Source organism: Rhinichthys klamathensis, unplaced genomic scaffold (genome assembly GCF_029890125.1).
Source record: "Rhinichthys klamathensis goyatoka isolate OS25496 unplaced genomic scaffold, OSU_Roscu_1.1 h1tg000076l_1, whole genome shotgun sequence".
Taxonomy (NCBI): Eukaryota; Metazoa; Chordata; class Actinopteri; order Cypriniformes; family Leuciscidae; genus Rhinichthys; species Rhinichthys klamathensis.
The window spans coordinates 1,053,143-1,065,526 of record NW_026606618.1 but is presented as its reverse complement, the minus strand read 5'-3'; the positions used below and the strand labels follow the sequence as shown (position 1 = coordinate 1,065,526).

Sequence of the window (12,384 nt, the reverse complement as noted above, 5' to 3'; positions counted from 1 at the left end):
TCTTTAAATTTAAGATCCACATTATATAGGCCATTATATAGGCATAATATTGCTTTAGGTGAATAGACTATTTGATATTATGGTCCATACCACATTTTCAAAAATAAAAATATCCACACACTTTCCTTGTATGGAAAACAATGGATGTGCAAAATTAATCTTTTTTGTTTTCAGTAAATCAAAGAAAGTAAATAGCGGATTTTTTTTTTTTTAAACGAACTATCTCTTTAAGGTGTTAAACGAGTTTATGAATGTATGCTAAATAATGTTAGTGTGGTTAATTTAACCTATAACTAATTTCTTATAGGACAGACATTTGTTTCCAAAGCAACATGGGCTGTCCCCTTTGAGGAACCTGGGGTTAAGTGTCTCAGGTCAACGATGCTGATGGTTCATAAAACCCCTTTTGGTGTTTGAACCCGCAACCTTTTTTCTTACTAGCCACAACTTTTAAGCGCTAGGCCATACACCCCAAGATATACAGATCAGACCTGATTTATTCAACAGTATCTATGGGGAACACCAAGAGCAACAATAATGAACTGGGGTCATCTGGCAAAGACAAACAATTCAGCCATGAGATCTCACACGACTCACAACCAATGAGTGTTTACGGTTTAAATCTGTTCCATCAGCTCATGGGGGTTCCAAGTGCAGGAGTGATCTCAATGAATCAGTGCCTTTACGATGACATAAGGCTCACACTTACACTTTCTTAAACCCAGCGTGTAATGTAATATTGCAAATGTATAATTATGTTGTAACTCAAAAATGTTAGCTTGGTGAGTCAACAAACAGGGATTGAAAACTGACAGAGGCAGCAAAACCCTTTCATTATAGAATATGATATTAAACAGCAGTTCCAGAACAAATAGATGTAAAAATTACATTAAATGTGCTAACATGATGCACACACAGTTCTGAAGAATATTGCATAGCAGCTGCTATGGATTATTATTTAAAAAAAAATTTTTTGCTTTTAGCTGGTGTTATTAAAACCACACCAGGACTGTCTGTCTTTATGGCATCTTGTTTTCTTCATGTCGTCTTGTTCTTGATATGTCTAAGCAGAGATTGAGATGCCTCCACAGCACCGTCTGTGTGAGACTGAAAGAAAAAGAACCACACTACTTTTTGTGTATTTTGTAATGAGGTTCGACCCCTCCCCCCAAAAAACTACAAAATATGCTCTTGATCACTTACGGTATAGAATCTGCCCTAGTCCAAATGTTTGATTTGTGGGAAATGCACGTTTACTAACTACACTCCTGGGCAAAAAAAGAAAAGAAAAAAGGACCAGGCCAAAAAATGGCAAAATGTTTAGCCTAGTGGTCTTTTAATTGTCTTAACCATTTTAATCACGAATCAAGAAATTATCAATAATTGCACAAATACAGTAACTTAGCACGGAATAGCTTTTTTCCAGCTTTTTACATTCAATGTTATTGGATTTTAACAGTTCATAGTAGTTAAAAAATGTCTCCCGGTTTAAGTTTAAGCTTAATGTGAGACCAAATATTCATTATAGGATTCAAATCTGGACTCTGACCAGGCCAAAACATGAGCCTGACGGACTTGTTCTCAAGCCACTTCTTGGTTGTCTTTGCAATTTGGGCAGGAACATTGTCTTGTTGAAAAATAACATCTGATTAGTCCTCTTTAGATAACACTTTTTCATTTGTTCTCCTGTACTCCGAAGCATTAAATGACTTTTCACAGTGAAGTCCCACCAACACCAGCAGATAAAAAGGCTCCTCTTACAATGACACTCTTCCTCCATGCTTCACTGTGCTAGAGATGCATTTATTATTATATTTCTCATCATATTTTTCAAGACACCGCTCTGGAGCATCACTATGCAACTCATGTTTCATTGTGATTTATCACTCCACACACAACTTCCCAGATTCTGCCAAAAACTTCATTCTGTCTTTGATTTTTTTCTGAATTAGCAAAGGCTTTTTAAATTTTGCATTTGCTTAAATTTAGCTAATTCTTGACCAATCATTTGTGGTTAAGACTAATTAAACCTTAGTGTTTAGTAGGGCTGGTGTAAACGATTATTAATTAAACGATTAGTCTGTCGATTATTTTATCGATTAGTCGACTAATCTAACGACTAATTGAACGATTCTTTTTTGTAACATGGAAATTGCAGGAGTGCACATTCAATGCACAACAATTTTGATCTGGTTCTTACAGAGTATCTACACTGTAAAATGTTTGGTAGGCTACTCAAATGAGCCCTATCACACTTGGATGTGGTGCTCATTTTAATGTTTTCAGTGCTCATAAAAAACATCCGGACTGATTTTTCGGTTTTGTTGACGGGGGTGGGGTTTACATGCGCTTCATAAGGCACACACGCACATTTGCACACACACGCGCAAGGTCTCTCGCTCTCTCCCTCGCTGCGCGCGCTACACGGTTTGGAGCTCGCGAGCTCTAGATTCCGGGAGATTTGAACTAATTTGCGGTCACCAGGGAGCCGCAATCACTATGCGGGAGACTTGGGATGTCAACTCCATTTGACAAAGAGCGCAAATAACGACACCTTTACGTTTGGGACTAAATTTGAAGTATTCCCATACCTTCGATGATTTAGTGCGAGCTGGGTTTTTTTAGGACTTTTTCTTTTGTTGGGACTTTTGCATGGCTTTGTTGTGAATTCTGTGAAGAGGTTGCTGTTTCGTCCTCGATTCTGCAACGTTTCGGTCTCCCACGTGTGTGTGGCGAGCTGTACCGCCAGGAACGGTGCAAAAAAAAAAAAAAAATACATAAATAAATAAAGAAGCGTCGACAAAAAAAATATGACGTCGACGAATTTTTGACGTCGACGTCATCGACGCGCCGCTACAGGCCTATGCCCGGTTGCATAAAGCACCTTAAGTGTAATTTTCCCTTAAAGTCGCCCTTATGTTTCCCTTAAACCTAAGGGTGTTGCAGAAAAATACCCTTAAGTGTTACTTAACGGTTTTTTAAGTGAAACGTCATAAACACTTAGAATTTCCCTTAAATGCTGTTTTTTCACTTAAGTAATCGTTAAGTGTTGCATAAAACCCCTTAACGGTAATTTCCCTAAGTATAACTTAAGGTTTGGAAATCGTAACCTTAAGAGTAACGCGGACAAAAATAAGACGACATGGCTGAATTTATGAAACCAGCTGAAGATCATAAGGAATAGGAAGAACCCTTTGGACCAATTTAGCTATGAAAAATTGTTGCAAGAATACCGATTTGATTGACGCGCAATATATGACATCGCTATCAAACTAGACGGCTGTCTGTCTGTCATTACACGCGACTCGCATGTAAACTATCACAACGTTAAGTCAGTGTGCGCACGGAGAGTGTGTGGCCGACAAAAAATTCACAGGAGAACGAGCTGATTCTGTGTTTTAAAATGAATCATGACAGAAGAAAACAGGTATGCTATGGAAATATACTCAGCTGTATTTCGAGACACAGAGCCAGAAGTGCATTCACAAAACCTAAACAAATGCCAAAGCATGAGACGGTGAACAACACAAACTGCCGCCACGTTCGGAGCTAACGCGGTGTTGCGTGATAGCGTCACTGGACTGACACGTGATATTCCGACATGTTAGTGTTTTGCGTATCTATGGCAACAACATACTTTTATAACGTGAATCCAGGATCGCTGTCGTGAAACACTTAAATGTTTCCCTTACCTAAGAGAACCGTTTAAGAGATTATATGCAACACCCTTAAGTTGTTCTCTTAGGTAAGGGTAAATCGCCCCTTAAGTATCATACTTAAGGGAAAAACTTAAGGTGCTTTATGCAACCGGGCACTAGTGTTTAGCCATTTTGGGCTTGGCCCAATTATATATTTTTTTTGCCCAGAAATGTTATACACTAACACTATCAGTCAAAAGTTTGGAATAATTCATATTTTATAATGTTTTTGAAATAAGTCACTTAAGGCCTGTACACGCCAAGCCCACGGTCTGCCGTCGGGCAACATCGGGCTTCTTTTGAGCGTTGGTTGGCTTAGTTTCTTCTGTATGTTTCCGCACCGTTGGCTTTAGTCGAACGCCATTGGGTATTTTTTGGGCCGATTCAGCAAGTTAAATCGGCGTCAGGCCATCGCTAAGAGAGAGAACTCTGATTGGCTGTTTAGCTTAGCGAACGAGTCAGTGCACGAGAATAAAAGCGAAAATGTTGAAAGCGAGTAAAGAAGTGATGAAAGCACAGACAGAAGGCTGTTAAAATTTTGCATCATCTTACCTGAGCATTCAAATACACAAATATTTTCTTAATAACATGAGCTGGCTATAATGAAGAAAGTGATCAGAATGACTGATATTCCAAATGGTAAGCAAGAACTGCTTTGTTTTCGGTTTGTATATCTGCAGTCCTATTTTCGGTTTCCCTTTTTGAATGATGAAAATAGACTATTGATACTTGCTGATATAGACAGATATTTCCTTACATGCAGGCGCAGAACACACTTGACAGTCGCCTGTAGCATTTTGGCCGAGACGCAGCCAATGAGACGCGACAACACAGTCGGCTTGGTGTGTCCTGGGCTTTATGCTCACCAGGGCTGTATTTATATGACCAATAATACAGTAAAGTATTACAATTAAAAAGAATTGTTTTCTATTTGAATACATTTTGAAGGGTAATTTACTGTTGGGATGGCAAAACTGAATTTGACTGGATTTTCAGCAGCCATTTCTTCAGTCTCCACTGTCACATAATCCTTCAGAAATCAGTGTCTGTGTTTTGTTTTGTTGTGATTTCGTGATTAAAATAAAAACTTTTTGGTTATGTGATATTGGTTTCTATACTTACAGTACTACAGTGAAGGATCAATGTGCGGTTAAAACGCTAAAAATGCATGTTGACAAAAATGTGATATAACACTTCCTAATGTATGTTGAGTCTTTTATTGTGTGATCCCAGTGTAGTCAGATCTAAATATCTCTGGTGGAGTGTTATCTGTACTGACATGGGCTCATGAGGCACACATGCTGCCGAGACCTGTGCTTCAGCGGGTGTAGTGGGAAAGTACCCTGTGAAGGCAGAGAAGGCGGTTCTATTTAGTGATTTGTTGGTTTTGGCTTTCATGAAGTGAAGCTCAGCACATTTCTCCATGCTTAAATCAGCCCTCTGTGTAACTCTCCTGTGATTCATCAGGAAGCACCGACTGCTCGCTTGTTCAAGAGACCTTTATAGCCTAAACATCAACAAAAACACACTCTCTTTTGTCTCGAGAATCTTTTTGTGATACTTTGTAATCGCCAACATTTATTTGAATTACATGTCTGATAGCACTGTTTAAAGATGCCATGACATTCAAATTTGAGCACTTTCCACATATTGTGTTTTTAAAGCAATAGAGGCACCATAATGTTTGACAGCAATGAAAAAGAGGCTGTGAGGCTGTGTATAGAGGTACAGTGTGTTCAATGGAACGTACTGCAGTTTAACAACATGCCAATTGTTCAGCTGACAAAAAAACACACAAAAAAAAAACACTTTCAGTAGACAAAAACTACATAAGTTTTGAAAGCTGGGAGTTCTTTTGAAATATTAAGCAGCTCAACGGTTGACAACTATGAGAAATGTTTATGGAGCACCAAATCAGTATGAAGGATCATGTGACTCTGAAGAAATGGCTGCAGAAAATTCAGCTTTGCCATCACAGGAATAAATTACAGTTGAAATATATTAAACTAAAAAACAGTTGTTTTAAATTGTAAAAATAATCTACAATATTTCTGTTTTTACTTGTGGTTAACCGATATACATTTTTTGATTGACCGATGTCATTATCTTAGAGAGCTGGGTGCAAACACATTCATAACAATTGCTGAATTGTTTTATATTTAAATAAAAAAATAGCAAACATCGCCAATATTTTGACCTTGGTAAAAAGCATTACAGATTTGTTTCAAAATTTTAGAAAGTCTTCCTGACCCCAAACTTTTTAATGGTAGTTATGTTCACTAAACAATTATATAGCTAGATTTAAACGCATACAATGTTCGTATCCAAATGTTTTTTGGCTTGTCCCATCTCAGAGATCTTGACCTTCTCGATTGTATTCCACAGTTAAAACAATACAACATTGCCAAAATTGTCATAATCTGTTATAAATAAACGTTTATCTTCATATCATTTTGTATTACTTATTAACCAGCTAATTCCTTGCATTCTTAAATGAAACGCCCATGTTTCACGTTCCAGTCAATTCCTGATGGATAAAATCAAGTTCCTTACATTGGCTCTTATATTTTACTCTAAATTACTGTATGTCAGATTGTTTAGTAAAAGGAGTAGTGAAGGCCATATCATGCTGACTTTAAACTGACACAAAAACAATATTTTTGGTTACATCAAACACAGCTAGTCAAATAATCCTTAAAAATAAGGCTAATTCACTTTTTGTCTATCGCCTTGCTCTTCTTTGTCTGTTATGAACAGATTTTCTCAGCTGTATTTTTCCAAGGACTTCTTTCCTTTGTGTTATGATCCACACTTCAGCTGAGTCTTCAACAGAAGGGCATGTTTTTCAAAGAGAGGAAAGGAGATTTGGCAGCGTGGGATGTGGATGTGGCAGCAGTGGACTGTATGGTAGTCCTAATTGGTTTCAGAGTTGGCTTTTACTAGCTGCTGTGCTTAGCATTTGTGGTACCGGCCTCCTTTTGCTTCAACTCAAAGCTGGAAGATGTAACCTCAGAGCAGAAATCAGAATGGGTTGTGGAATTTGTCATCTGATTATCTGATAAAGCAAAGCTAAAAGGGGAAACATTTGCATTTATCCCCCGGTTTCACAGACAAGGCTTAAGCCTAGTCCCAGACTGAAATGCATGTTTGAGCTGTTTTAACTGAAAGTAACTTGCACTGACATTTAATAAAATATATCAGTGCCATTGTTTTGTCTCAAGATGCTCACCAGAAATGTTTTTTTTTTTCTAAGGCACGTTTATAAAAGCTACTTAAATGTCCTAATTGAACTAAGGCCTAATCCTGGCTTAAACTAAGCCCTGTCTGTGAAACAAGGCCTATATGTTTTATTTTTAATGCTTAGATGTGCTGCTCAGAAGAAAATGACATAATGCCACATGTGTATTGAGTTGGCTTGATTACCAGGATGACTAATTATAGAACAGTCATCTACTACCAGGAAGGCCATGACTCACTTTTTAGTCAGTTTTTAGGAAGTTGTTTCATTGAACATGAATATGTTTGCCAACAACACAGTAACAAAACTGTTTAGCGACATACAAGAGTAAAAAAAAAAGTTTACAACTTTATTTCTTATAATTGCTACTTTATATCTCTTAATTCTGAACTTACATGTCACATTGAGACTTGGGCTCAATCCCAATTCACCCCTTGGCCCTACCCCTTGTTTTCGAGTGTACCCCAATTGGCCCTTAAAACAGAGTTACAAGGGGCAAGGGGTTGAAATATTCCCCTACGAAATGGAACAACCCTTCATGAACCCGATACGTCATCCGTCGTCGGCGATGGCTCTGCCGTTACGGAGTTTTTACAGGATTTCTCCATGACAACGACTGACAATCAGCGCAGCTGCTCTTAACTTTGAGGAAACATGATGCTTATAACGTTCCTTCCTCGAAATGTATGTCTTTTCTGTTTCGGAAAGGTAATTTATTATACAATTTCTTAATTTAAATGACTATATCATTATTATAAGAGTAAATAAAGTGCACGGTGGTGTCATCTGGCGCTAAATTTAAATGTTTAACCGTTTGTGAAGCCATCTCGCCGGTGATTCGCGATGCATTCTGCGAACTTTCTCGTAGCCCTCCGTTTGGAGTGTGCCTCTGAAAAATCTCCGTTTTCGAGGGCTATGTAGCCCTACCCCTTAGCCCTACCCCTCGATCTAAACAGGAATCGGGACACCCTACCCCTTGACGTGAACGCGCAAAACGGAGGGGTAGGGGCAAGGGGTGAATTGGGATTGAGCCTTAGTATCTTGCAATTATGACTTTATTGTAATTTCTACTTTTTGGGCCCTATCATACACCCGGCTCAATGCTTTTTTGTTAGTTTCAGCCTGACGCAGTTATCATTTTCACGTCCTGCGCTACGTTGTTTAAATACCAAATGCATTTAAATGCAAGACCCATCCATCCAAGTGTGACAGCACTGATGGGACTGTACGCCCGTGTTCGACCTGACCTATGTTTAATCATTGACTTCTTTTCCAGACTGTACAACGAGAGGTCACAGGAGGTCAGACAGATGAAGGCTTGGGTCCTGAAATGGTGCCGCCAAGTCCGTCGCTCTTGTGCCAGGAAATGCCACTCAAAGTGCACGTCCGAAAACCCAGCAAAGGTGAGTTCCACAACTTTAGTTGCAATACGATTCACAAACGCACTCCACATTGTTGGATCCAAGACATGCTAATACAGAAGCTGTAACAAGAATGCACAGGCTGAAATCTTTTAAAGTTTAAACCAAAGTTTCATTCATGTGAGACAGCTGGTTGAAAATATGTTCTCCCCTCCTCTCAGGCCTTTTCCAGCAGAGGAGGATAAATGAATCAGAGTGACAGTTAGTTTGCAGAAAGAGATTTGTTTTAGGTGGTAATCCAGGATCTGTTATATCTAGCCAGTAGCCAGTTTTTGACCTGAACTGTTCATTAACAATTCGTACCTACGACTTACTAATACGTCAGCACGTTTTACTAATTCGTTCCTCTTTTCCAATAATCCTCTTTTAAGTAAATCATGCAGTGACAGCTCCGTCAACTGTCCCAAGCATCTTTCAAGCTGGCCACGGGCCATCGGGCAGTCCTTATGCTCAGAGCTTCTATCATTGTTTTGTGCCTGTTCGAATTAACTCTGAGTGCCTGTTTAAACACAGAAGGAAATGTGTGCTGTTTCTGTCCTCATCTGTGCCCGCAAGCTATAAACACCCGGGTGATGATTGACGGCATAAATGACTGGTCATATTAGAGCAAGCCGCACTCGCATCGAACAAAGTTTACAAAGAGTGACTGTTTTGTCTACGTGTTTTTGACCATCGCTGTTATAACCTATTGGGAAGCAAGAATGTTCCCAGACAGGAGATTTATATGATGCAGGCAGCGGCTTGTATCAGGTGCACAAACAGAATTAAGTTGATACCCACACACACATATCTACAAAGACTAAATAAGCAGTATCTCAGAAGCAAGGGCTTTGTTGTACTGAATATAGAAGTTATCATTAAATAATATCGAATAAATTGCATTTCCAACAGAGCTGTTATTCATTACTTATATAAATTACTTATTACTTTGTTATATATAACTTATTTTTGCCTCACTAACAAATCTTTGCTGTTGGACGGAAACCTCGCATCTCCATATTGTGTCATTTTTATTTTCTTTCATAAATCATTACTATTGATCACCCTTTACATCTGTCTGTGTTTTGTTTTAACAAACATTTAACCAATGAAAAGTATTAAAAACTCAAACTGTCAGTAAAACCTTATAACTCCACTCCTGCTCAATCTTGAATGAAATGCCGCACACTGTTTGGACCGTCTCTGCTGGTTTGCAATGCAATGGAAAATAAATGACTCTTTGAATGAGTACTGTGTTTTCTTTACTCAAGTATTTGAGGAGCAGAGAAGAGTGTCTTAGTCTAGGATTTGTCACAGAGTCATATCCAATTCTGTCTTAAATAGCCTGTGTGAAGGACGTTTTTTATAACATGAGATTTTGGCCAAATGACAGAAAAAACTGAGTGCCCACATAGCTGCAGTAAACTTTATTACCTGTAAGTTGATGAAAGCGCAATGCACTTACTGCCTCAGATGCAGACCCACCACGTATGTCCGAAATTCTCCAAAAATGTGCTGGTCAAAAACCTTGTAACTCCATTTGAGCTTGATTTCGGTAAAATGTTAATAATAGTGCAAATGTCTGAACATATATAAAGCAAAGTGTTTAATTATTTAAAAATATAAAGTTTTTTTTTTTCCATTTCTTGAGATTTTGGAGATACAAGGTTTCAGCCCGAATGCGGCGAAGTATAGTTTATTTTCTTTCCCCCCCCCATTATTTTCACTCCTTTTACATAGTTTTTCATTTCCAGAGTTTTAACATTGCTTTATGGGGTTTGGAATGCAATGTTTTTCTATTGTTATTAAAACCGAAATGCATGCTACATGAAATCCATTTATTATGAATTCCATATCTGGTTCAAGATTGAGCCTCACTCATAAGGGTCTGCTTATCAGGTTTAATGGGTTCTTTAGCTGTAGTTATGAGATTTTTGATCATTTGCTCTGGTGGACTCTGCACTCTGTGTGAACTTTTGGGTCTTATTGTGGACAGAATGTAAATACACATGGGTATGAGTCCCCAGAGTTTGCATTCTTAACTTGTGGAACATGAAAGAGTTTGGTTCATGTTTAATGGAATATCTTGGCCTGGCACTTTTCAAGACTGGTTTGTGTGTCATTGAAAGACTGTGTAGTTTTCTGTTTTAATCCTGAGGAGAATATTAGAGATACAAGCTACTACATCCTACATAGACTCACATGTCCACACAAGTTTTCCTGGGATGTGTGCTGTCATTTCTTGAATTACGCTCTGTTGTGAGCATAAGTGTGTATTTTTGGTCCTATTTTGTCTCGCTGTTGGCTAATGCAACAGTTGCACCAGCAGAGCCCAGTTGTTCAAAAGTAATCTGATCAGATTTCGGCTAGCGGATTGGATTAGATCTTGGAAATAGGTTGTTCAAAAGAAAATAGGGATTCTGAAATCAGATTAGATCAAGGAATCCATCTTGGTTTTGATCTGGATCAAACCTTCAGTATGCGTTGTTCAAAACTTTTTAGTAGGATTGGGTAACTTCGATTCAAAAAATCAGGATTTAAAATTGGTCAAATAATACAATGTTAGAATCGCGTAGTATACCTATTTATTCATATTTTGAAGTTAATTTTTGTTCAACTGTTAAAGTGATAACGTACAAATTAGACTACCTATTACGTCTTTTAATACAGTATAGTAAAAAAAAAAAGGGTTCCCATAAAATAATCCCCTAAACAGCTGCCAATAACAAACAAAATTAATATATTTATTTAACTTTAACTAACAGTGTTAGTTTTTTACACTGCATATTAATTACAATGACTTAATCATCAGAGACAGTCAAAAGTAGTTTCTAAATATTGCATCCCTTATTGCATGTGTTTTTCTGTTTTTATTTATTATTTTATTTATTATTATTATTTATTTGGGTTGGGTCAGATGAGGATCTACAGATGGAGATTTCCCCTATTTTTTCCATTACCATGTCCCTTTATTGTGCTTTTTTCTTTCTCTTCAAATAAAAACACTTAAAGTGACCCCACATGGACTATTCTACCTGTTGTTCTTTTCACAGCTTGTAGCCTACATTCAGTACGTATACATAGACAACAATATTCCGATATTAAGCCGATTAAGATTAAGACCTCGATGGAAGTCGAAGATTTCGAAGATTTAGGATGCCAGCAATTTTTAAAAATAGGGGGGAAAATTCCTTCTTGCCACGGGCAGTAAAATTGTTAAATGATAGGTAGTGTTGGTGTTTAGTTTACTGAGAGGGTCTCATTGAAGATTCGTTTTTGTTTTTTTTCCCTCTGTATTTATGTATATTTTTGGTCTTGTATGTACGCATGCTGAAACACAAGCAACAAAATTTCCCTAAGGGGATAATAAAGCAATCAATCAATCAATCAATAAATCAATCAAACTGTATGTTGATAGGTGAAATTCTGGAGGGAACGTCGGATGGCGTCAGTGGCATGGTGACGTAATGACGTGTGCCATTAATCACCTGTTTTACATGTTCTATAACATGTAAAACAGGAACATGAAAGGAATATTGAATATTCTAAAAGCAACTCATGTAAACACCTTAATCAGAATATTGTCTTATTCAGAATAAGGTCAATTATTAGATTACTGCTGTCCATGTAAACATAGTCATTGTGATCCCATTTACAGCACCGGTAATTCAGATTTGGTAATGTGAAAAAGTATGTATCTGGATTTGGGTGATCCACTCCAATTTTGCTTTGAAAAACTAGCACAAAAGGAAGACAGATTTCCTGATTCTGGATGGCAAAACAACAGGAATCCACAAACTGCTCTTTTTTCCCCCAGAAAACACTTGTCGTGCATATTCTCAGTGTTTCATTTCGATTTCATCGGCATAATATATTTCTAGATTTTTACATTTGCAAAAGAAAATGTCATTGACGTTTGACATGTAGAACCATGTGTTTGTGTATATATATAAAACTAAGATGCCTGAAGCTAAAAGACATGGTCGGTTGTGCATATAGCTTATTCTTATGACCTGGGATCATATTGCTCCGTTCATTGCATATCTAT

The 12,384-nt window shown here is 37.7% G+C and overlaps 1 protein-coding gene and 1 long non-coding RNA gene across 2 annotated transcripts in view; one reads left to right on the top strand and one right to left on the bottom strand.

Annotated features, from left to right (window-relative positions):
- LOC130085194 (uncharacterized) overlaps positions 1–12,384 on the bottom strand; it is a 239,956-nt gene that overhangs the window by 43,342 nt on the left and 184,230 nt on the right. The window lies entirely within an intron of this gene.
- Positions 1–12,384, top strand: part of zcchc14 (zinc finger, CCHC domain containing 14) — a 32,617-nt gene that overhangs the window by 1,693 nt on the left and 18,540 nt on the right. The window contains exon 2 of the mRNA XM_056250805.1: positions 8,213–8,339. Within this exon, the coding sequence (XP_056106780.1) occupies positions 8,213–8,339 (127 nt within the window). The remainder of the gene's footprint in view (positions 1–8,212; positions 8,340–12,384) is intronic.